The 26,197-nt window shown below is 41.3% G+C and overlaps 1 protein-coding gene across 8 annotated transcripts in view; it reads left to right on the plus strand.

Moving 5' to 3' along the window:
- The window catches only part of GRHL2 (grainyhead like transcription factor 2), a 64,845-nt gene extending 42,903 nt beyond the window's left edge, over window positions 1–21,942 (plus strand). For 7 of the 8 annotated variants that reach the window (XM_027657086.1, XM_027657089.1, XM_027657082.1 and 4 more), the window contains 7 exons: window positions 3,404–3,491; window positions 3,577–3,713; window positions 5,708–5,739; window positions 7,178–7,272; window positions 12,718–12,803; window positions 18,355–18,419; window positions 19,616–21,942. In XM_027657086.1, coding sequence (XP_027512887.1) covers window positions 3,404–3,491; window positions 3,577–3,713; window positions 5,708–5,739; window positions 7,178–7,272; window positions 12,718–12,803; window positions 18,355–18,419; window positions 19,616–19,730 — 618 coding nt within the window. In that variant the 3' untranslated portion in view covers window positions 19,731–21,942. The remainder of the gene's footprint in view (window positions 1–3,403; window positions 3,492–3,576; window positions 3,714–5,707; window positions 5,740–7,177; window positions 7,273–12,717; window positions 12,804–18,354; window positions 18,420–19,615) is intronic. The other variant, XM_027657084.1, reaches the window with a different exon arrangement.
- Window positions 21,943–26,197: the final 4,255 nt, after the last annotated feature.

The following is a 26,197-nucleotide window of genomic DNA, read 5'->3' on the forward strand; positions in this document are numbered from 1 at the left end:
TCATGCTCAGAAGAAGGTAGCTGGTGGGGCTTGGCATCCTTATCTTTCCAGTATGTCAAAATAAAACCTTGGCACTTGTTAAGGTGGTGCTAAATGGTTCAGCTTCTCTTGTCAGCCTGTAGCTCACCCTCCAGGGACATGAACAGGGCTTTCTGCCTCTTTGGAAAAGGCTATGAAGCTGAGATGGTTATTGCCCACCTCTTTGTCATGATCAATTAAAGAGGTATTAATAGGACCATTTAAAAAAACCCAGCAAACATATAATAATTTTTATAATGATAAAAGCGTGAACTGCGCTGTTGTGCCCCAATCTGACAACCTCAAAGAGAAGCTGATGAGAAAAGAGCCTGATTTATTACAGTCATCTGGATCAGTGGAACTGCACAGTAAATAAATTAATGTCCTGTAGCTGAAATACAGCATAGCTGTTGTGGAAAGAGTTATCCCTGAAGAAATAAAACTGCATTTAGTTAAGTGGTACGTATTACATGTATTTTAGTATTTACTCTGGCAATTGTTTAATTGTAATACTAATTTACATATATAAACTAGGGAGTAACACCAACTTACATCCAGTGTGTGCTTTGTGACATAAATGTATGGAGATAAATGCTGCAGAGGTTGTAATTGTGTCCTTACTCTCTATTCATTCTGCAGTCTTTTGTCTGTGTTTGTTTTCCATAGGCAATCTTCAAAGCATCTGTTACAGTGCACATCTCATTTTCTCAGTGCTATTTCTCTCTGCCCTTGTAGTCTTTTTATCCTGTGCAGATTACTTATGCTGCGTTATGATAAGAATATATAACTTTTATTCCTTAAGTAGGTTGTCAGGGAAACTTGCTACCAGATTTATTTATATTTATATATTGCAAGATACTTTAGCCACTGTGTATGAAGGAACTTGGGCTTCAGAGATACTTTGATTTTCTTTATGTGATTAGCTTTGCTAAAAAGAAGCAGAAGCATTTGACTTGGCAGATACCATAACATTGTTCCAAAATAAAATAAGTGAATCCAGTTTTCTTTACTCTGAAAAACCATATGTTCTTTAAAATATATGCAGTTCCTGCCTCTTTATCTTCAGTATGTATCGTCACAGAGAACATGGATTATCATAGGGTATTGAGCAATTTCAATTGCCTATTAATCTGCAGCTTTAGGCTGAAGTCTATGTGCCTGCCCTACCAGATGTGAAATACTTTGGCCTAGAACTACAAGCAGGTGTTTCCATGAGTTTTTATAAGGATGATGGGAGTGGTCCTTACCATGGCAAAGGCTTTGCCAGGCTGGAGCTGGAATGCAAGACTTCAGCTTAAATGAGTTGAAAACTTAAGAAAAAAATATTTTCAATCAGCTGAAATTCATAGGCCGCATTTAACTAATGGTTAGTAGCAGAAGTACTAGTAGTACTAATTGCATTTATACAAAGTCAATATATATCAATGAAAAACTGAAAAACTCATTTCATTATTTCACCGTTCAGAGCCTAGTTTATAGTCCCCTATGAGAGGATTATTTCTTGTGTTCTGAAGAGACATGCAAACTGTGGTTTACTGGATACGTGTCAGATGGCTCAGCTGTCAAAACTGTGCAGCGGAAATACTCTTGTATGCAAAAATCATTTTGTGGTCCATTGTCTCAGCCCCTATGACAGTGACGTACATCATGTAGGCTTGGCTGGCCCCTGCCATGTGCCTTGTGGGTTGCTCCTAGCTCAAAAGGGCTGGTAGGTAGTTCTGTGGGTATTGCAGTTGCCTCATTTGTAAAGTGGCTGTGGCACAAATAAACACTGGGGGGTGGGAATGGCTGCCCTGCTCAGAGATTGCCTGTGTGCAAGAGAACTTCGGGGTATCTTGCCTTGAATGAATAATGAGAGAGCTGTGAACCTTTACCAAGTTCATAATTAAAAAGAATATCACAGAAAATCAGTACAACATATTTTTTTATTGTGTACAAAGTCTGAGTCCTCCTCAGTTTCTGTTTGCCTGAGAGGAAGCTCGTGCTTGCTGCCATGTATGAAATACTTTCATGGTTCCTCCTGTTCCCCGTGAGCAGCAGAGAGGCAGCACTGAGGGCAGGTAGGGCTGTGGCCACCTGGCAGAGCCCTTTGTGCAGCACAGGGCTCTCAGAAATGTGCCACAGGACAGTGGCTGTGATGCATATTTTTGCTCCTTTCTTACAAAGAACAGATGGCCTTTAAAGATACAAATGTACCCTTAGAAACAGTTTTGATAAGGGCACAACTCTGGCGTCTGCAGTTGAGGTCAGTGACAACTGGACTGGGACCTGGGTCTGGAGACAAGGTTTCTGTTTGACATCTTCATGTTTTTTAAAGAGCTGTTTCTTCCTCCATTTATTTCAGCTTCTGGAAATCTATTGCTAGATCACAACCAGGAGTACATCTTTCCTTGCATTCTTTTCAAGCTTGGTTCATTGGCTCATGTGTGAATTTTGCCATCTTGAGTGGGTATTTTTGGCTTCCTTACCTCCCTCCCCCCCCTTTCTTTTCAAGAAACTTCCAATTTTAATTTGGAAAAAAAAAATCTGTAATCTTGCATGCCGACTGTCTGTGAGCATATGGATCTTTAATACTCTTCACAATGTGATGGGTATTATTTATAAAGTAAATCCAGAGAACTTCAAAGGAGGTGTTGCTGCTTTTTATGTCAATAACAAATTTTATTTTTTAAACTGGTTGAGAGTGTATTTACATAACAGAAGCCTGCAACTTCCCAGGACTTCCTGGTGCAGTAGGGCAGTGCTACATTGCTTTGCCATTTCTGGAGAGCTTTTCCCTCTTTGAAATGCCTGTATTTTTCTGTAAGAATCCTTGCACTGTTGGTAACCTGTCAGCATAGGCTTCTTGCACTGTCAAATCTCAAAGGCCTCTGCACAGTTGGCCACAGGGAAGCAATGCCACCCCTAGACAAAGTGGGTGGAGGAGAGTTTAGGGAAAAGCTTATCACAGACATGATCTAGGATGATAACAATCCTGCAGGTGTTTTATGCCATTATATACACAAAGTATTTGGCCTGAGCATTCTGTCCATTGCAGAGACACTGGGCTTTGCAAAAGTTGTGGTGGCATCAGTCCTGCTAGAGACTGCACGCTGCATAAACTGTCCATCCTGGCTTTTCCAAACCAGTGTATGGATATGTTCCCCTTGCTAACTGCAGCCCTGGGAGCTGCTGGTTGTGCCAGCTTGAGTTTCAGGCACAGGTGATCAATGTGAAGCTTGTACCTTTCCAACAGTGTGGACAGATTTATCTGCAATGGAACAACCAGTTTCTGTTTCAGCATTTCTTATATGTCAGCCGCTGTAGTTCCAGGCATTGCTAACTACGATGCTCCCAGTGGTTCCTCTTTGGGTAATAATATCTGTGGGTTGTCTTTTTTACACAGGGAGCAGAAAGGAAAATCCGAGATGAAGAGAGGAAGCAGAACAGGAAGAAAGGCAAAGGCCAGGCATCCCAAGCCTCGTGTAATAATGGTGAGTAAGATGGGCCTTTCTGGTTTGGGGCTAAGTCACGCTTAACATGCCTCCTCTCACAACCATGTTGTTTTGTGATCTGCAGCTGAAGGGAAGCTGAGTGCACTCCCTCTGCAGAAAAAGAGTGATATCACCTTCTTCAAAACAATGGCTGACCTGGATTCCCAGCCAGTTCTCTTCATACCAGATGTTCACTTTGGAAACTTACAAAGAACTGGACAGGTAGGAAATCATAATGAGATGAGCTGGTGCCCACTTGCCATCTGTCTGCCTCTGCTCTAGGGCAGGTTTCAGGAAAATAAAATCACTGTTCTGGGGGTGCTTGTTTCAGCTCTCGTTTTTATAAAAACAACTTTTGGTGTCACATATACAAGAGTTTAAAAGGGATAAGTACCTTTCCAAGTTCTGGGTGTGAAGAAGGAGTTTATACTTCATTGACAACTGACTAGTTTGTGTTTGTTATGGTTTTGTTATTCTTTTGCTGGGAAGAAATAATGGAACAAATAGTCAAGAATTTTGAAATAGGTTGATCTGTGACTGAAACAAAGTCTGGTTTTGAGTGTGCTCTTTGGCTAGATGAAATGAAGTGCCACCTTGTGGTAGCAGAGATCCCCCTCCCTGTCACAACTGAAGACAAAGACCGAGCTCTTACATGTATAGGGGAGGTCGAGAGCAGGGTCACTGAACACCACTGTCCGTTTTCTGTTGGCATTATCTAGAGAACTGGAAATTCCTTGGAAAAAATATTTTCACTCTACCAAGTAAAACTCTGTCATGCTAATGTTAATATTCAGTATTGCCAATTATCGTAACCAGTAAACATTAGGAAGTCTTTGCTGACTTGACTTTTTTCTACTTTATTGCTTGCTGGAAAATTGCAAACCTGAATTGGAGGGTCAGCTCTGACAATTTTTTTACTATGAACTTGTTATTTATTAACATCTCAGGGAGTAGAATGAGACTTTTATGCATGTGTTTAAATATTAAGATGATGAAGATTCAATGACACTGTTGCAATTGTCAGTTATTTTAAAGCAGTGAGAATTGTGGTAGAGCAAAGCACAAAGAGCGCAGCCATTGCAATCACAGCTGTCACTGACTTACTCTCCAAAATTGGAAAGACGCCCACTCACATATCAGTGCTGGGTACCTTCTGTCCTCATGATTTTCAAACCAGAATGTGGATTTGTCTTAAGACAGGAGAAGGTGGAAGCATTCCTTAGTAAATGTAATCCTGTAAATAATTTTCTAAACTAACTGGAAGATACCCCAGTTTCCTAGCTCTTAGGCAATGTTCAGCCATGTCTTTTATTGCTGTAACTCATAGAATGAGTTACAGACCTTGGCTTTGCACACACACACACCTCTGAGCTATTTTCATTGTGCAGGTTCAGAACCAAAGGCTCTCAGTGAGAGCCAAGTGTGCTCTGAGTCTTGCCAGCACAAGTGCTAGAAATCTGTCTGAGATGCCTTGCTCTGCCCCAGCAGAACACAGAGCTCTGGTGCCCTGCCTTCAGTAGCTCAGCAGCGGGAGGGCTGGTACACTTGTTGGTGCAGTCCTGCAGTGCTGGCACAGTGCAAGGAATTTGGCTGACTGTTGTGTAAAGCCTCTGACAGCAGACTGTGATTTTATACCTCCCCTGCTATTGTTAGCAGCATTTGCTGCTGTTGTAAATTTGGTCCCAGTGACTGTGAGCTGTTTGGATTTACACAAAACAGTGGTCTGGATTTGAGCTTCTGCTCACAGCCTGCACAAAAAATGTTCAGCTCTACCATTAGTAATTGTATATCCATTAGACCTGTAGTTTAATGTAGCTCTCTACAGTTTTATTAGATTTTCAGATAGTATTAAAGACATAGAAAAGTTTGAAAGTGTTGTGGCTTAAACTGTATTAGGGTTAATTTAGGTGAGTAGTGATGATCTGATTTAGAGGACTGTAAAATAATTGGGAAAATATATGAACCAGGGGAGAGGACAATGCCTTTCAAAAATACTTTGATATATTTCCACTAGATATTCAACAGCAGTTTCTCTAAGCCACCCTTTTTCCATATCACTATTAGAATTTGAGATGGTTTTGTTTTATAGAAGGAAAAGGATTTTTAATACATGAAAAACTGCAAACCACTCATCTTTTCTGCCTTTTGAAGTTATTCTGTTAAAGAAATGTCTGAGTTTTGGGAATAATTGTTGGGTTTTATTTCTATCCTTCTAGGTTTACTATAATACAGATGATGAGAGAGAAGGGTAAGACATTCATTGTTTCACAAGCTTTACAGTTAGCGGTTCAAACTCATAGAAAGAAGACACAAAACACAAAATAAGATAAAACTTTATCCTTTCTCCCCCTTCCCTCATGTTCTCCCAATGCTTATGGAGGGTGAATAATATGTAGAACTGGTAGGGGGAGGTTTGTTTTGTGGTGTAGCTTTCTTTCCTTCATGTGAACTGGCTGGTTTTTATATCTGTTTTTTAATACATTTCTAAGTAAAACAGTTTAAAGGACCATAAGGTTCAAACAGGGATAGGACAATATATTTGATAATGAAATGCCTTTTATATGTGCACAAGGGTTCTCAAATACTTTAAAAACCAGGAATCTTTTAATGAAGCACCAAACTTCACTGCATTCCTGAAAGCTGTTTAGCAGCACACAAGTGACAAATACAGGAACTGCAGAGAGAATGGCCAAGTGCCAGAAGCAGAAAGAGAGCGGGAGATCCTGGAAAGGGGGAGGGTTAGAAATGGGAGCACCCCCTATCTGACTTTGGAGGGACTGGAAGAATTGATGGAAGTCCCTCTAATAGTTAAGAGATGCCATGAAATAAGGGCTTTAATATGGGTGGTTGAGGTTCAGCCCGCAGTGTGCGCAAGTCCCGTACTTTTGTGAGTTGCTTAAATCCCAAGTGAGCACCCTTAAATCTGAGAGTCTGGAGTAAGACAACTGCAGTCCCATAAACCTGCAAAAAGTGATCTGTGGTAGGGAGTGGCCAAGCACTACCGCTGACATGGACTTGAAAACGTGAGGCCCTTTTTATTTCTTTTATGAAACTTATATTCTTCACAAGGCTCACAGTGTAATTTGAGAAACAAAGGGGTTTATTGTGCCAAGCACTTTAGCTTCAGTTCTCTCCTCCAGGACTCCAGGTCCTGCCAGAGCTATGACAAGCAGAGGGGGCAGCCGTTGTTCCTTCAGCCCTCAACTCCCCTGATGGAGCATGTTGCAGCTTTGGGTTGGATCTGACCCAGCACGTTATTCCTTTTGAATTTGCTGGCTAGTATGGTCTTGGATTTTAGAGATATTGCTTGTGTTTCCTGAGGCTGTGTCCTTTACCCCAAAGAGGAGGTGAATCAATGTGCAGATGTGGATTTGGTTCTTCCTCCTCACCCCCCTTCCCTCAGTATTTAACAGTTAAGGGCTTTTGGAATTTTCAAATTAGTGAGTAACATTGGAACATATTTTCCTGTCACCTGTCCCAGCCAGTCAATCTGGGTAATTAAGAGGCCTGGATAGTTCAGATAAGCATCAAAAGCTAAATCCTTGCAGTTTCTGTTCTGGTGCCACTTGAGCAGCTAGTGGGTGTTTTTGCCAGAGTACAAAGTGAGTCATGACTGCTGCTGTTGTCTCCTCTTCTTCTGGGAGCGTAGTTTTACTGTGACATGGTTCCTGTTTTGTGTATTCTAGTAGCAGTGTCCTGGTCAAAAGGATGTTCCGGCCTGTGGAGGAGGAATTTGGTCCATCCCCATTGAAACAAGTGAAAGAAGAAGGCCTGAAAAGAGGTAACAGTCAATTAGCAGTTAAAAATAATTCTGTGGAAGTCGAACCCTCAAGCTTGGAAGGGAGGTGTGGCTCGGACAGAGTTAATTGTTGAATGCTAGTGCAAATGTAGGTAGATGGGAGAAGAGATCTTTGCATGCTAGAAATGACTTAAAAGCAGAAAAAATAATAATTAAAAAAAAAAAGACTGTGCTTTCTCAAGAAGGGATCAGGACACAAGTGTATATAAAATATAAAAAAGCTGGAAAGTTTCTTGATCCTTGGCCAAGCTACATAGTTCATAAATGTTCCAGTAGCAGATCTATGATTGTCTATTTTTAGCTTTTACTCATCTTTTCTGTTCTGGTTGGGATCACAAGCAAATATGCAAGATGGACTAGGTCAAATACAGAGACCTTAACAGGCAAGCTCCTGCTGACTGCAGACTTAGATTAGCTGGAATAGAGTCTTAGAAATTTCCTACCCAATCAGAAATATAAGGCATGGAGAGACATCTTCCATTAGAACTAACAGAATTTTAAAGAATTTGTTTCCCTTAACTTTTTTTACTGTCTGAGTGAATATTATTACAATTACATTTCATATGCTTTACCAACTCCTGTTTTGCCAGTCTGCTACAAGTTAAGCTTAAGTTGAATAACATTGAAGCAATGGTTTAGGTAGAGCTTTTAAACTTTGCACTGAAGGTGGGTTTGTTCACAAAATCAGTTTTGTGTGCAGTCCCTTCCAGTGCAGTGCTATCGGTGATAACTTCCTACACTGTCACAGTTAAACACCCTGGACAATATCTGCCATTCCTTCAGTCTCATGAGTTCTGTTATATAAGTTTATTGGAGACTCCAGGGGTTTGACCAACCTACATGACTCAAACTTTCACCTATTTTGAAGTTCACCCATCGGTTTGTGAGACAACAAATCAACAAGGCACAGAAGTGATTCTTAGTTTGACCATTTGTAAGACTCCTTTGAGCTTTATAGAAATAACTTCCCACGAGCCTACATTTGCCAAGTTTCTGGGTTGGTTAGAGTGGTGTACTTGAACCAGAGGAAGATTATAGGATGGAGGCTGATGTCTTCTTGGAATAAATGTGAACATACTCTTATTTTAATTAAATCTTAAATTAATTATGCTGACCTCTGAGGTCAGCACTGACCACAGACTTGCATCTGGTTGACTCAAACCTTGGCCAAATTCACATTATCAGGGCTCTGTCAAGCAGAAGAGGACAGTTACGAGGGCTATGTAAAGAACTGTCATTTCCTAAAATTTCACCTGGGTTTCCCAGCTGGAGGTCTGGGAAGTTGCCAAGGAGGTATTGGTTTGCTTTGATTATTCCTGTCCCTTGCTGTGGTTAGTTGTTTTAATGTTGTCCAGGACTTGCAAGCATTTCAAGGGTAAGATTAGAAACAAAAAAAATTTAACTTGTGGCAAAACTATGTTAACTAATTAAATCCAGGAGAGGCACAGAACTAGAGAAGCTGTAGGATACTCTCTTCACATCCCCTTCCTGTTCAGTGTTTCTTGCAACTTGGACTATGCTGGCTGGAGGCCAAGCCTTTTCCAGCGTGGCCTTTGCTCTGGTGAACTTCCTGCCCTCCGGAACCCTGCATCTGAGATTGTGCTGATGGAGTCTAACTGAATCTACCCATTTGATAATGCTGTCTTTGCCACAGGAGTCACTAACTATTAAAATGTTTAGGGATTTTTACCCCCAGCTTAGCCATATCAGAAGCTTCTTTTCTCCCAGATTTGTTTGGTACAGTGGAATCAAAAAGTCCTAGAGAGCTGGTATAGATGGGGCACTGGTGTAACATCTGAGAGAGAGCACATCTGATACATGAAAATATGCATTAAAAGCAATGTAATCCCAAGGTGGCTCATTAGCAGAGCAGTGCAAGTAGCAGCTAGTGAGGGGTCCAAGCCCAGCTGAAGAACTGAAGTGACAGTGTGTAGCCTCACCTCTGCCTGATGGACCTAATTGTAACACTGGCAGAAGCAAAGGTATTAAGGGGCAGCCTTCAAGAGAACAGGTTAGAAGGGGTTTGCAAGCTACAGAAAAACAAGATTCATATTCTCACTCAGGTTGCTGGATCTTTGTGGATTGTTCTTTCCTCTCCTTGACCTCTAAGAGAGGTACAAGTGACCAACACAGAAATGTGAAGTATGTTAATCTGTACCAAATGTGCAAGGTAGCTAGTTACTTGGCTGGACTTATGGTCTTTCCCTGTTTTGAGTTCTCAAATCACTTTCCCTTTCAGATTTCATAGGGAGTTTCCTGTTAATTATAAATCCAGCAGCTGAGTTGAGATCAGGTTGATTTCCAGTCCTGTAGTTCTCAGCTTAAAGAAAGTTGTATTTTTGTTTAGCCTTTGTCTCTCAGGAAAGTCATGTTAAACTACACTGAAACATTTTGGATTCATAACAATTGGAGTTTTGTGAACCATCCCTGTGAAGTACAGCATTCACACTGTCACCAAGGGAATTTGTGCCTGGGCAATAGCAAAAACTCCAAATGTGAGGAAGGAAAGCCTGGTCAGAGCTACCAGCCCTACTGTCCTTGACTAAGATGTACCACATCTTCATCCAGAGACCACTTTACACAGACCGTAGTCATTAGTCATTGTTCACAGGGTGTTAGTCACAGCATTGGTAGTGCCTGGGCTCAGACCTTCCTAATGTCCCAAGTCTTACTGTCCCATTGTGTCCTTAGTTTCATTTTTGCCACATGTCTGTTGTTGTTAACACTTTTAAAAGAGGTATCTAACCTTGTTCTTCTGCATTCACACATAAATCCTCTGCTTGGTGGCCTGGCTTCCAAAAATCTCCCAGGTGCAACAACATTGCTTGCCTTCAGCAAAGGCTGTTTGCCACTCTGCAATTTGGTGTATCGGGGCTATTTCTTAAGTAACTAGAGATAAATTTATTACTCCCCATCTTCTGCAATTCTTTTAAACATCTAAAGAATATTAGGGACTACAGTGGATTTCAGTATTGGTAAGAGTGGTAAGAATAAGGCCAGGTAGTGTACAGGTCAGACAAATTTGAATTTGTCTTTTAACACTCAGTCAAAAATAGCTCATTACCTGGTACAAGATTTCTGCCCCCCCTCCAAGTATTGTAATCTGTACTATTAAAGTGAACCCATCTAGATGCCATGAACATGGGGACAGTAGGATCAGAGGGCATAAGTATGACTTGTGTTACATAGTCACAGGAATTCAGTGGCAGTGCTGCTGCTGAGTCCACTGGAATCTTTGCAGCCCCTCTCTCTCTGCCTTGGCTGTGCTTCCTGCTCCAGGCCACCTGGCCACCTCTCCACAGCTCTGCCAGCAGGGAGGCTGGTGGGGCTGTGTTATACACTGAAGCAGGGATCTGATCTGTTTGAAGACCGGCTCAAAAAAAAGGGTTATTTTTTCACACACATCTGCTTTTTGAAAGAGTTCCTCATCCAGGAAAATTCATTGAGATGGGCCAGAGTAACAGACCGAAAGTGTGGGGATGAGACAGGGGCTTCCTGAGGCATCACTGCCACCAGAAGTCATTTAGGAAAAAGTGCTCTAGTGAATCAACAGGATTTTCACACCTGTCAGGGAAAAGAAAAAAACAACAAGCCTCCATAGTTTACTAATCCTGGCTCTCTGTGTGCATAATAGTGATTCAAGTTCCTCCTTATCCTTGTAATGGATCCTTCATTCAGCATAATGTTGCCTGCCACACCAAGCAGAACAGAGAGATTTAAAGCTCAGCACTGGGATTGTGTAATGTCCCCAACTTGAACCTCGGACCAAGTGATTTTTTTTACTTCTTTCTGATATGTTTGTAATTGTTAAGGCTGACAGAGGTCCAGATGTTTGTAAAGTCAGGAATTACAGGATAGTCTTCTAGTCACAAGGAAACAATTACTAAATGAATATAAGTGTTAGTACTGGTAAAATTAGCACTTGCTCATGCAAATAAACATATCAGACCCCGTAAAATTTAGCTCCTCATGTGGATTTTTTTTGTTCTTTTACATTCTGACAGTTATTTAGATTGTGACTCAAAGTTATCTCAGCTTCTAAGACCTTTAAAAGGATGTTCTCAGGCAGGTCCCAAAGAGTTGCTAAAATGTAGGTGAAAAGGATATGGCTTTGAATGCAGGTAGCAGTTTTATGGCTTGTATTTCTGAATCGGAGATGCAAAAAAGCCATTGTTGTCCTGTATTTCTGGTTTGTAGACCAAGACAGGGCACTGATCTGCCCACATTTTAGGTCTTTCTTCAATCATTTCAAAACCTGGGCAAAGAAGCTACAATTCTCTGCCTATGGGCCTGAGTCCACCCTGCTAGTCTTGACCTGAGAATTAGCTTCAAAACACTTACTTCTGTATGAAAAATCTCTGTTGGTTCATATGCATGTCATCTATTCAGTTACCTGGTGAAGATATCTTTTGGACTGCAAGAATTTGCAATTTCAAAAGATGTGTACCAAAAAAAAAAAATTACCAGTGCAATTTGTGACATAAAATACCTGACAGTGCATGTGCGTTTGTACCTCACGTACAGCACTGCTATTTCAAAAGGCAGTTTATTTAGGAACCAAATAAATTGCAACACATCTTCTTTAACCTTCTACTTATTGGTCTTGTGAGATTATGCCTAGAACACTTTTCTAGTGTTTATGCTTATTTGCTTTGTAGCTGCCTGCTTTGCTTTTGCCATGTAGCAGCAAGTTTCCTCCCTTTACCTGTACCAGTCAGGAAAAAACAAGAGCTAGAGAGGGCAGGGCACCTGTGAACGACTGAGACCCGGCAGGACGTCTGAGGGAGGAATAGGAACAGAAATGGCATTTGGGTACCTGAAAATGCCTGCCTGCCAGCTCTTGAATGTCTCCTCTGTAAAGTCTCAAATGACTTTGAACTCATTTTCCCAGTGTTTATTTTCAGACTGGTCAGGCTGTTTGTAGTCATTTGCATGGTCATGTCAGACAGAACTATTTCTTTCCTTTTTCATTGATTTTGTTTTCAAAGGCGTAGCTTAAGACAAACCAGACTTGCTTTTTTTGAATGTCCTTTCCCAGCCTTTTAGATGAAGCCTGGAGAGGTACAAGCCAAGACACAGCTTTTAGGAAGACCTAACTTGTGTGTTTTGTCCTGTGACTGAGAGACAGGGCCCAAGTGCTTTTTAACCTATTGCTGTAAATAGAGATTTAGATTCTGGAAGATACAGATTCCTCACATTATATTAAAATAGCTGAATTTTCGTTACTATGTTCTCAAAGCAACTATGATTTGTTGTTCATGTTTAGATCACTGATGATATTGAAAGTACCTTTTTTTAAGTGCAAACCGTCTTCAGTGCTTCATTCTATCTGTCATGGATTAATATTTGTTTTTCAGCTCAGCATGGGGTGTTTCATCTGTGCAATTGACTGAACCTGCTCCAAGTTTGACTTTTTTTTTATTTCAGTGCTTTTGTATGTGAGGAAGGAGACAGATGAGGTGTTTGATGCTTTGATGCTGAAATCACCCACAGTAAAGGGGCTAATGGAAGCTGTAAGTATCCAATGTCCTCACATTGTTTGTCTTTCTTGGCAAGAAAATCTTCAGGTTTTCCATGTAGTATTGATATTAATCATAACATAAAGATGTTCTCAGGTACATTTAAAGCATTTCACAAAGCCTTTTTGGAGCACATCTCTAAATGCTGGTATATTTTGAATTCAGTGTTGTCATCAGGTTGCTGGGATTAAAGTGTCACAGAGCTGGTTATTGGAGACACGAACCTTGAGGAATGGCAGTAATTAACCAGTGTCAGGGAAGCAGAGAGGTGCAGGCTTCATTTTCTGAAATACTTCTTTCTTAATTGATGGCTCAGAGCCTGTTGTATCTTTTCCCATACTGCCCATCAGTATGTTCACAGCCATCTTTTCAAGAAGAGGTCCAAAGATGAACCTTTTCTGTGTGAATTTCACATGGCTTCTGTGCAGTTGCTCTTCCAGCATGCAAGAGGCAGGTGCTGAGCCAATGCAGACTTGTCATTCATACCTTGTCTCAAATTCCTTCTTTAGCCCTCACTGACGGAGTGACCTACCTAACACCTGCCTCTTTGCTGCTTCTTTAACTTGAGTATTTGCTTGTTACCCATAAGCTGTCATCAGTAGAGTTGCTATTTCCCTATTTAATCCTTGTTATATGAGCTGATGGCTAGTAGATATGTGAAATTTGGTGAGAGAAGAGTTAAGTAACCATGTATCTCACTGCTTCAGTGGGGAGACTAATTTGAGACTGACATGTGGGATGCTGAGTTGATTTCCAGCCTTGGTTACGTGTAGGAGAGAAGACGGGAATGGATGAAAGTGTCCCTAGAGAGCTCAACCAAGTGCTAGAAGTGTGTATATTCATATTCTCTTAAAACTGTCACAGTATCTTGTTGCATGTACCAAACACTTCTAATGCAGTGAAGATTGAATAATTTGGTCAATATTTGGCCAGTAGCAGAAGGCAGAAAAAGATTTGTGGGTTAGTGAAGTTGTTTAAATCACCTTTTTAGATCAGGGTATCTCTGAGGAGTGTCAGCAGCATGCTAAGGATGTCCTAACTGTGCTTTTGCAAGTACTGTTTGTTAGCTCAGTTGTTAGGCAGAGCGCATGTGTAACAAAAACCAGGCTTTGCTTGAAGAGACTGCAGTCTGATTCATGGTAAACTGTAACAGGATTTCATCTTGTCTTTGTATGGAAGTTGAAAGTATGTTATAATCCTTCTATAACCTTTCAAGCTTGCCTGAATATTTTATCTCCAGTAGTCTGTGCTTCTCCATGCCTGTTCTCCAGCCACCATGTAACAAAAACAAAGCTGGTGCAGAAGCAGGAAAGGTTTCTGCATACCTCAGTCAGCACAGCTGCTGACTCATTGGCATGTTTTGGCACCAGAGAAATCTAATCTGTTGTAAAGTGTCTCAGTTCACTGGAAGGAACACATTCAGAAAATTTTAATTCTCTTTGGTAGGATATTGTAGATAAACCAGTGCCAGAAAGCTGTCAATCTGCATATTCTTAGATACTGCCTCTACATTAATTTCAGCAAATCATGTCATTTTGTAATTGTGCACATCCTAAATGCTCAATTCTAAACTTAGTACTAAGAACTTAAAAACTGAGCCTCCGGACATTACAGAACTCCAGATCTGAAAGAGAGCTCCAGTGATCCTGAATCATACCCTCCTTCTCTGTTTATGGATTTTATGGTTTTTTTCTTTTCATTAGTCCCTATTCCTGGTCTGTGGCTTTCTTCTAATTTTCTGTTATTAATGATATTGTTTTCTCAGATCCTATGTTTATTTTATTCTCACATATACCCCCATTCCAAATGAACACTTAGATTCCTTCTCAGATTTCTTTTTTTTGGCAAATATCTGGAGGTCTCAGGTTTCAGAAATACAGTACCTCCCAGGAAGTGATGCAAATGTTTGGTTTTCACTAGTCAGTCTTGATCAACAGAAAATAGTGAAACAATTTTCCATCACAAAATATCACATATGTGGTGACTGACCAGCTCTAAATCCTTCTTTCAGCCTGATCCAAAGTCGGGATAATTCTGGGTATCTCAGTAGATACTCTAGTCTTACATTGTGCAGAATCACATATTTATTCAAATTGCAGAAGGTAGACAAATTTGAGAAAATTCAAGAATGTCCCAAAGTTTTTCTGTAATTAAAAACTAACAGATGAGTTCAGTAAACGTAGCTTAGACAGAAGTTTATGAGGTACATATCTATATATGTGATATTCCAACCAATGTAGGGCAACAGACCAGACCGATTCTATTTTCAATATTCCATTCAAATTTCTATTTTCATAGAAATAAGTTGGCAAACATGTTTTCCTACATGTCTTGACCAGCCCAGATGTTACCCTTTCTGTCTTCCTGACTCCAGCAGAGAGCATTTCTGCTGGACTGTGCAATCAAACTGTGCAAACTTGCCATACCAAGGGACCTTAGCCTGAAGGGGCACCCAAACAGCTATTTCAGTTCCAGTGTGAAGGCTGTCACACTGCTTTGAGCATCCCAAGGGAAAGAAAGAATTCTCTGCTCAGAAGATTGGCAAATGGGAAATGGACGTGATAAGGAAAAATATTTGTCCAAATAAAGATGTCATTAAAATTTAGTGTAACCTGCTTGGGGTCAGGTGAGAAATCCTGTTTTGTATGGAAGTTGGCAGTAGTGGTGTTCTCCTTCATTGGCAACAAACATGCTGAGAAGAGGGTGTTAAGTGAGAAACCCTAGCAGATGCTGGCTCTGCTTTCTCGGATTCTGCAGCAGGATTTAGCACATTTGTGCTGGAGTCTTGTTTTCTGAATCTGTGAGGAGGAGGCTCTCCCATACCCCCACTTTGAGCCTTGCTTCCACAGTTTGCTGTTTGGTATAATTGGTCAAATCCTGAGGGGTTCCTGAGAAATGTGCTTATTCAGTCAGCTGGAAGTCTTTCGCAAAGCTCACTAATCCCTGCATGTTATATAAATCCTACACCTGTCATAGGCGGTGTGACAGGCAAGACTTTCTCAGCCCAGCCTCTCATAGTTCATGTAGGAAGTGATGTCCCAGAGTCCCAAACTGCTTTAGGCAACATTTGGAATGCATGAGTGTTAGATATCCCAAACATCCTAGAGAAGATTTATGCTGGAATGTGCAGAATGCTGTATATTAGCTGCTATTAAACCTCCTTGGCACAGGAATGTTTTGCCCTGCTTGTTTATTTGCATGGAGTCAGTGAAAAGTGTCTTCAAGTACTGATCTTTACAATATCACTAGATTTCAGAGTTAACAATCCAGAAAGGAAGATAAATTGTTTCCTCATGTTCACACAGTTGTGACGTTTTCTGCAGTTTCAGGTGGCAGGTTTTCTCTGATGCCTGTTACAGAGGATTTTTTCAACAGTCTAGTGAAATTGAGCCATTTTTATTATTACTTTATGTGAAAGCTTAAATTTAAGGGTACAACAAAATAATTCCGTTCATGGTAAGCAAAGCTGGAGGATAAGAAAGAGTAATGTGGTTACATAGCTTTTCCATAGGCTGCACAGAGCCTTTTGCATAGGCTACATGGAGCTCAGAGTGGAAAAGATTTGTTTTGTAGTTTGGTAGTGGGGATGCTTGTGTGAGATATGAGACAAGTAGGGTGAAGCTCTTGTTCTCGTACATGTGCAAAGTGGACCACTCTCCACATCAGGGACAATGTGACTGTACAGAATGGGAGCTTGCACAGCCTTGATGCAGAATTAGGCCTCTCTCCAGGCAGGTGAGAACATGGAACCAGGACTACAACCAGTATGTCCAGCACCATATCCAAAGTTACATCAGTAAAACTGAAGTAACAAATACCACCCAAATTTAGTTTGAATTTTGTTCCCTGCTAGGTGGAAAGCTTAGGGAGTGGATGGGTCTAGTGTACCTTATCAGTTACTCCCTTTCTGTTAGCCACAGGTGTACGCTAACACCGTCAGAGGAGAGTGTTTGCAGTGTAAAAGAAATTTTATTGGTTCTTCAGAATCTTGGACTTATGTTATACTTTTTAAGCACAAAATTGTATCTTGGATCAGATGACAATTATACAATTATAGGTGATGTAGGCAAGTACAGGCTAATTAATTCTCTCTCTCAGAGAATCTTGGCTCTCTGGAAGGAAGCCGTGCCTGGGGCTCAACCTGTGGCTGTTTGATTCTTTCCTCAGTACTGAGTTTATCCATTGCTTGCTTTCTGTTTTCTACTTCATGATAATTGCTTTAATTTACTTCTTGAAAATACCACGTTTTCTCAATGTAAGTCTGAATGCAAACACAAAGAAAGGATTTTACAGTGACTGATGTTTGGCAGTCTTTAAATGGATTTTTAATTGTGCATTTCAATTCTCTAATGCAAAAGATGAGTAGTCAGCTATTTAGCTGCAATTTCATTTCACCTAGGAAGAGCTGGAAACTTACTTTGCTTGGCAGTAAAGTACCACAAAACGTTAATCACTGACAAAAAAATAATTTTTCTGTAATTATTTTGCCTTTTGGGACAATCCGTCTCTAAAGTGTGAGCTGTGAGACCTGTTCCCTCAAAGAAGAGTCATAATTTGGAAAGGAAATGTGGCTCAGGTGGAGAGCTCAGGCACACCCTCTTCATGAGCACGCCACAGACTCATTGAAGAATGGACATCCAAAAAAGTTACTAATATGTTGCTGCAAAGTAGTGCCAAACCATTGCAGTGAAGTACTTGTTGGCACTGGTAATTTGTCAGCTAAGTAGTTCTTCCTTCTGAAGTTTTCCTGTATTTTCTGCTTTATCATTTGGGTAGATGGCAAGAGGTTTATTTTACAAGGCCCTTTTCCTTGTTAACACGCTTCTCTACAACATCTCATCTTGTTATCTGTACACTCAGATGATGTTTTGTAAGACAAAGCATTCTCGTTTTGCCACTGTAGTAACTAGATTGAGTCACCTCCCCAACAATACAGAAGCTTCTTAGTCACTTGTGTAGCATGTTGGTAGCCCTTCCACAATAAAAAGTACCTTGAAGATACTATTCAGAGAAAAGTACCACCATGAAGAGTCCTGTTAGCTTAACAAACCTTGAAATATCTTTGAGAAATAGAAATGCACATGTTTTTGTTGATCCATCAGTCCATCAGCTCTTACTGGCTTGCCATGTGTCTGCCTTCTGGAAGAAGCCTTTGCTCCCATGATCCCAGAAAATCAGATTAAGAAACAACGGAAAGATCAGATTGAAAATCTCTCGTAAAATCTGAAACTGGAAAGAGTGTTGACTCCTTTAGCAGAGCAGTAGGAGATGCTGGGGCAGTTTTGATGACTCACACCCTATAAAGACTATGGCCTTCAAGTTTCTGGATGGAAACAGTTGTGGGTTTTGATCAAGCTGTTCAGGATTATTCCTCCTCGAGTCATCCTTAAATGCAACCATGGTATGGTTGTGAGTGACTTTTCTGCATAGCTATCCTTCTAAACTTTGCAGAGATTTTGTTTTAATGCCTTACATAAGGTGTGATGATTTTACATTTCTCATTTGTCTTTAATGATATTTCTTTTATTTTTTTTTTTTATTTCAGATCTCTGAGAAATATGGGCTACCAGTTGAAAAGATTGCAAAACTTTATAAGAAGAGCAAAAAGGGGTAAGTTAATTAAATAACTAAGGGTCTATTGCGGGATCCTTTAGGAGTACTCAGAGATCCCAGTTATGCTTGGAGCTTCATGATGCTGGGCATCTACTTTGAGTAGATGTGCCCATGTGCTTGAAATCTTCATGTCTGTGGAGACAGTAAGGGATTGCAGAGGAGGAAACATGGATCTCCAGTATATGTTGGACCAGTGTTCATAAACTTACTGTGAAGAAAGAGTTTGTGTTTGGAAAAAGATACCTGGATAAAGTCTGTTTTGTACACAATATGCTTAATAACATCATGGAGGGCCAGTGTGGGAGATGCTGTCTTTGCTGTGAGTGCAGTGTGGAGGCAGGCAGACAGTGTTTGCTGCAGGGGTTTCAGCTGAGTAAATTTAGACATGAATATTACAGCCGGGATTTTAAAATAGCTAGGCCACTACTCCTTGCCATAAATCTAAATGTCTCTATTTTAACTTTTTTTTTTCAGTTCTATTTAACCACAATATTGTAGTGATATAATTTTAAACCAATCATTTATTTTCGTTACAGAGCTGTAACTCTAGCTTAGGGCATTGTTGTGCCTGGGAATTTCCTTAGCTTTTGAGAAGACAGGTGAAATTTCTCATGGTTTGTTTCTTTCTAATACCATTTTGAGGTTATTGTTAGAAGAAACACTTTAGGTAAAGAGTGAGGAAAACACTCATATGCACTTCTAATAGTTGTTGTTTATATTCTCACATCCAAACTGAGTTCTCGGTCTGTGAGCTGTGTGCAAACCACAAATTATGCTACTTCCCTGTGTTAGCAGCTCACACACACAGAGGTGCAGCAGCTCATGTAGCATATCTGAGGAGCAGCATGGAGCAGCACTCCTTGGGGGAGCTAGCACCAGGCATGGGAAGCACCAGCTAGCTTGGTCTGCCAGAGATCTGAACTGCAGCTCATCTTGTAGGCAGCTTAAATGTGTTAGCATCTCAGCACTGGCACTTTTACCTCAGCTACTTTAGCAAGGAGCAGCCTCTAATCCAAAGACTGTAGGGGACTATGGGGCAGATCTTGATGATGATTCCCACTAGTGACCCTGTACTGGCATGTGCTGGAGTCTGTTTATGTGTTGTAGAGAAGCGAGCATATGTGGCAGAGTGCATGACTTTCTCTTCCAGTGTCTCAGTACATAAAAACATTGATTTTTGCCTTTGTCACCAGTATCCTGGTAAACATGGATGACAACATTATTGAGCACTACTCCAACGAGGACACGTTCATCCTGCACATGGAGAGCATGGTTGAAGGCTTCAAGATCACACTGACAGAGATCTAGCCTCAGGCAGAGCCTTTTTGTAAGGAACCACAGCATTTCATCCTTCTTGGAAAGCAGAAGATTTCCCAGGAACTTGACAGATGTTGATCAGAGAAACTGTTACAAAACTACTTTTAAAATACTGTCCATTCTGCACATGTGCACCCACTGCATATAGACTTGGGTTTGTCAAGCACAAAGCCACCCACATTAACCTGGTCCCTTATTTATTGTTCCCCACTCTCTAGTGTACAAGCAGTTACCAGCCCCCAGATTTGTAATCAGATGACCTACTGCAAATGTGAAACATGGCATTTTAATCCATACTTTAGTGTGGATAAGCTTGTTCTAAAACATGTTAAAGAATCCTGCTGGTCTAGTTCCAGAAATCTGGTATAAATTACTTTAACCAATAGTTGTCTCCATCAGTGCTACAAAGCTGTTGCACTTCTAAAGATGGGGAAAGTGGCTGAGAGTTCACTTGCTCAGACTGATCTGTGTCTCTATATAGTGTATAGTCTTGCCAAATACCTCTGGTAGTTCTCAGCACGTAGCAATGAGGACTTGTAAGTAAGGCATTCAGCTACAAATGTCACTTGTAATTAAATGGTAAAGAAACCATTTTAACCTTGTATATAATGTTTATAATATGCAATAATATATTTTAACTACTGTATGTGGGCACGTTTACTGCCACTATGTTTTTGTATGTATTGGGTTTAGGGTTTAACAGAATCTTTCCTAGAGGATTAAATTGCTGCAATCTGTTAAGGTTGTGTACTGAGAAGCTGATAACTTAATCTGCACTCATATGCTCTATCCTTGCTCACACAGTTATATATTGAAATATTAGAGCAAACCATGCTACAGCATCTTGAGTTCTGTGGCACAAGGGAGCCCACCTTAGGTGCCCGCCTCCCCGCTGTAGATACCTGAGTCTCCCATCCAGCTGTCACCAAATCCAAGAGGCATCACATGTCTGCTGCCTGATGTGCCTAGAGGCTCAGAAGGAAGGCTCCCAAAGCAGCCTTTTCTCAAGCCTGTGGTGGGAAAGGTGCTTTCTGCAGCAGCCTGCTCATTAAAGCATTCCTCTAGACTGTAAGAAACAGGACTTCAAACTCTTCCTCTTAAGGGTACTTGCTCTTGTATCTCTGTTTAATGATTTCTGAGACAGTTGAGTGAGGTATAAACCTGGGCTTGATGTAAATACTTTTATCGAAATTGGAATAATTTTGCCTGTGCAGACCAAGTATCCCACAACTGAGGCGTGGAGATAGGTCAGTCTCACAAGGGCTGGATCCGAACCCAAGTTGAAGTACATGGTTATCCCATCAAATTCCACCCTGTCTCTTGAGTTCTGTGAAGAAATAAAGTTGTGCAGGCTAGGATCACAAGGAAAGGGGTTCAAGGCCTGAATGTCCCTAGCGCATCCAAACACAGTACCTCTCTCTCTCCTTTCCAGCTCCTCTGGCTATTGTAGGGAGCTCCTCACTCGGGGTATAGTCCTGTGAGTTTCAGCTGCATTTTATTCTCTATGCACTGTTCATGAGTCCTGTGTGACAGACAGAAGTGTGGGTCCTTTCTTACATGCAGCCTTTAGAGTTTATTTTTTTTCCTTCTGAAACATTTTTTCCTTCAGTCACACAACCTTTTTTTATTAGGTGGTTAGTGGAATAAAGAAACGCTGCCTAGTTTAACAGGGCTCACTCTCTAGTGTTTTGAGCTGTGTGGAGCTATTTGTTATTCAAGCAAAGCAGCTGGGATAGCTGACCAGTCTGATTTGGCCAAGTTTTTCCATGCATATTCCTGCAAGCTATTGCACACTTTCTTAACTTTATTAGCAATAGCATCCCATTAAAGTCTCTACTCCCAACAGAAATGTTAAGTACATGTCAAAGTTTCTGTGGGACCAGAAACTATAAAAGGTTCAGGCCATTAGTGTCAGGGCTAACATACCCAGAATCCAGATATGTCTGTAAAGCGAAGTGTGTGTTCTGTCTTCCTCCTACTCTCTTTTTTTGTCATGCACTCTTTTGCCTTCTGATGCAGAGTTTTGTAGTAATTTCCTTAACTTTTTATAAAAATGCACTCCAGCAAAGATGCTCTTACTGCTCTGCTCAAGAGCAGACATCCTGGGAATACAGGGGATTTGTGATGGTTCAGTGTGTTTCTACTTGGCTCAGACCAAGATAAAAAAATCTATGCTGACTTACCCCAGATACTTTTTTCCTAAGGAAAAAAAGAGAACAGTTTTGACAGGTGGCATTAGAAACTGGGTCCAGCACATAGGACTGGTGAGCAATGCTGTTAATTCTTGTATTTCTCTCTTGGTGTTTGGAATCCTCAGGATGTTAGCTGGGATCTCTCAGTTGATAATGACATCTGGGAAGAAGCTGCAGGTGAAGCACAGGAGTAAATGTATGCAGGAATTGGGTCCTGATTCTGCTCCCAACAAACCTGCTGTCTAAGCTCTCTTACAGGGAGTGCCTGTGATGCCTGGGGCTGGCCCAGGTTGGCATGTGCTGCATTAAGAAGAGACAGTGAGAATTTAGGGTTCACAGAGAAGGATAGGCTGTCCTGGCAGCATCAGCACTCAGGTTAGTGGGACATTCTTGTCTTACACCTGCGTGGAGATGAGCTGGGATCTGTTGGGTGCTGCAGCATCCTGCACCAAGGAGGATCAGTGAGAAGCTCAATGTCCAGAAATACTAGGGCTTAAGGAGCTGTCTTTCCATTGCCATTTTAGGAGCTTTCAGTGAGCCACTGTCCAGAGAAGGAAAGTTGCTTCCAAGATTAACTGAAAGCTATTCTAAATACGTCTTAAAGTGTGTGAATTCCTGATAGTAGAAAACTAATACTCCTGCCTTTAGTTCCTTCTTACAGTCTCAATGAAGTCAGTAGCATTGAGGAAGACAAGTAGATAGGTGGTAAGATTATTTTAAAACAATGACTGGAGCTAGGTAAGGATGATCTCAGCTTTATCTGCCAGGGTCCAAGGGCTTTGTTTCTCTGCTCTAGATGCAGATGCATCGTAAGCACTAAGACATTACAAAGAGTATATCAACCTGCACCCCTTCAGCATCAGCTGCTGGAGGAGCACTGAACCTTGGATGCTGGTTGTGGCAAGCTACAAGTTCTCAGAGTTCACCTTGTTGGTCTAAATCATCCTGTCAGAGTGATGGGAAAGGGACAGTACAAGTACTGCAAACTTCTGGAGCAGTGGCCTGCTTTGTGCCCTGCTTGATTCAAATGTCTTGAGGAGTACATAGTGCTTGCATGTATATTGTTAAAATATACATGTCGCTTTCATTAAACAACGAAAAATATTGATTATTACTGGATCTTCCAAGTACTATGACTTAAATGGAAGTAAGATTTGGCTACTGTTCAGCGGGGGACAGGAATATCTGCCTTGCCTCCTGTTGTCTCTTTGTGGCACTGCTGTGCTTGTTTATTTAAAGGAACAAAATTTTCATTTCCTTTCCTTCTTCAAGGCAGCAGTCTTGCATCTTAACTAGTGCAGCTTAAGTGTGGCTTGTTGCTCAGAGCATTTTCCCTGTGAAGAGTTAGAGTAGTGCAGTGTCTGTAGATGTTGTGTTTTGAAAGATCTGATAGAGATGTATGAAAGGAGAACAGTCTTCTAAGTTAAAATTTTGATTCCTGCTACAGATTTGGTACTTTTTCCGTCCATTTGATGTTTTATTATGAAACCCCATTAAAATTCTCAAATTTAGTTATTTCTCACAGTCAGGTGCTGATACCCCCAAAATAAAGTGCATCCTTTCAATGAAGCTTTGTGGATGAACAGTGATATCCTCACAAGACATTTTGGAGGATTTTTACCACTGAATGTAAACTACGAAGAAAAGAATGTTTTCTTCCTCTGTGTCCTCTCTCATGAAGTTTTTAGTCAATGGAATTCAGAGATCAAATATCTTTCCTATATATATTCCTCTTTCATTCTATGGGTTGTTTAAATGTTGTAAATTAATTCAAACAATTAGTAAAATCTAAACTCTATAGCTGTCAGAGATGCTGTATATTGATTGAAATGGAACTGGAAAGGAGTATCTTATGACTTTTAAAATGTAAAGCTTATTAAATGTTTATATGCTCTTCCATTTCCTATTGAGACAAGATACAAACAAGAATGTTTGTGCCAAAGATTGTGACAAGCTGTCTTACTGGCAAACAAGGAAACTTTATGTATAAATAGTGTGCTTTTATATTAAGAATATAGCTCATGTAACTTAATAGTGTTGCAACTGGGAGAGGGGTTTGATAAACTGTAAATACAGTTATTTTATTTTTTGTACATTTTTAAGAAGGAAAAAATAAATATTCCTATGTATGAGATAATATTTCTGTTGCTGTGGTGTGTGTGTTACTACATCTGTTCAGGAGAGATAGTATCAGTAAGTACAAATACCTGAAGTGAAGCGCAGAGAGGATGGAGTCAGGCTCTTCTCAGTGGTGCCCAGTGACAGGACCAGAGGCAATGAACACTGACTGAAACACAGGAGGTTCCCTCTGAAGTCAGGAAGCAGTTTTTCTACTGTGAGTGTAACCAAGCACTTGAATAGGTTGCCCACAGAGGTTGTGGAGCCTCTATCCCTGGAGATATTTAAAAGCTACCTTGACACGGTCCTGGAAAACAAACCCTCACTTACCCTGCTTGAGCAGAGGAGTTGAATCAGATGAACTACGGAGGCCGCTTCCAACCCCAACTGTTCCATGATTCTGTGACGACTTGGACTGTCCTGGGAACCTAGCTGGAAGCACTGGTACTATCATCTTTGTGGCTCCAAGGCACCTTGAATGAGTTCCTTACCTGCATCTGCTCCTGCTGTGCCCTGGGTGCCCAAAGCACTGAAGCATACCTGGCTATGCATCTTGCAGTAAAACATTTTCATCAACCATTTTATTCTTCAAGGGTTGACTTTGGCTTTTCAAACAAGAATCCAGGAGGTGAGAACATCTAAGTAAGTGAGACATTGCTTGGGAAAGCATATGCCTCAGCAAAGGAAATCTCCCTAGGCAGTAGCAGGGCAGCCGTCTTACAGTGAGGTGGAGGAGTTCAGTGCTCTGTATGGCTTAGGGTGAGCCAGGACCAGCTCCCACGGGGCTCTTTAGGGTAATCATGTTTCCTGGACAATGCCTGTGGTAGATGTTTAAATATGTTTTATAGGAAGTAATTTTACTGAGTGGCTCTTAAAATGTGAATGCTTTGAAGCTGAGTGGTTGGCAGTACTGCATCTGTGAGGCCATGGAGGAGTGTCAGCTGAGGGGAACTGCTGCACCCACTGCATGCTCAAAGGCCCGATTGTTTCTGGCATGGCTGAGGCAGGGTTTAGCAGGGTGACTCACAAGGTCTTTAAGAAGAACTGACCCTCTCCTAGGAGTGGGGAGCAAAACACCCCTCCTCTGACTCCTGACTGAAACTTTAGGGGACTCACTGCAGCAGCAAAGCTGTGGTTTTTGGAACCTTCCCTATCTCTTGGCTCAATTCGAGCTGCCAGAAACAGTGATAGGATCTGGAGCATGCTATTTCCCAGATGGGGCCATATCCAGGGCTAACAAGCTGATGAGACACAGGGTCTCAGATTCTCTCCTCCCTGAGGCACTCGGAGGTCCAGTCCCAGACTATGGGGGTGCAACATGCTCCAGTGGCCGGTGGTGGCCATGACCGGGAGCCATGGGCTTTGCACAGTGAGATGCACAGGCCAGCAAAGGTGGTAAAGTGGAGGATCTTAGCATCCCTGAGCAAATAAATACTTCCATATACTCCAGCCTTTTTATGCTAAATTGTATTAGGGCCCTAATGGGAGAGTGAGGAGAATGTATATCACAGGGAGTTTGGCACACTGGAAGTTTGTGTAATAAAGGTGGTTTGAAGTTGCACTGAGCACGGGGGATACCTGGACACTGTAACTGATGCTTCTTCCAGGCTCCAGCCTGTCTCAAGCTTATATTAATGTGCAGTTCCACAAATAGGCTTTTTTTTAATCTCAAGAGGAAATAGGCACTGGTTTCTGTTACCTTCCCGTGGGATTTAAACTACTTTTAGCACTCTGGTGCTAATCCCAGCTCCAAATTTAGCCTAGGTAAAAGTTTGTGGAGTTTAAGAAGCATGCACAAGAGCCAGCCCCCTCCAGAGCCTGTCTGAGGCTGGCAGGAGTTCCTGCTGTGACAAGCTCTGCTGCTGCCTCATGAGCCACATCTCAGAGCGACTAACCACAGCTACCACCTTGCCAGCCCGAGCTCCCTTGCCACATCCTGCCCCCCTGATGGTGTGCTAGTCCTTAGGGTAAAAAAAAACACCCTAAACCTGGAGAGGGATTTATCTGTGGCAGGGAAAGTTGCTGTCAGTTAGCTAAGCTGGTCTTTCCAGCTCCAGAAGACCAGAGCTCTCAGCCTTATGCTGTCCTTCCTTTGCTTTTGTAATCCACTCCGTGCTACCCTACTCTGTACCCAGCTGCTGGCTTTAG

This window comes from Corapipo altera, unplaced genomic scaffold, assembly GCF_003945725.1.
Source record: "Corapipo altera isolate COAL_440 unplaced genomic scaffold, ASM394572v1 52b, whole genome shotgun sequence".
In the NCBI taxonomy this organism is placed as follows: Eukaryota; Metazoa; Chordata; class Aves; order Passeriformes; family Pipridae; genus Corapipo; species Corapipo altera.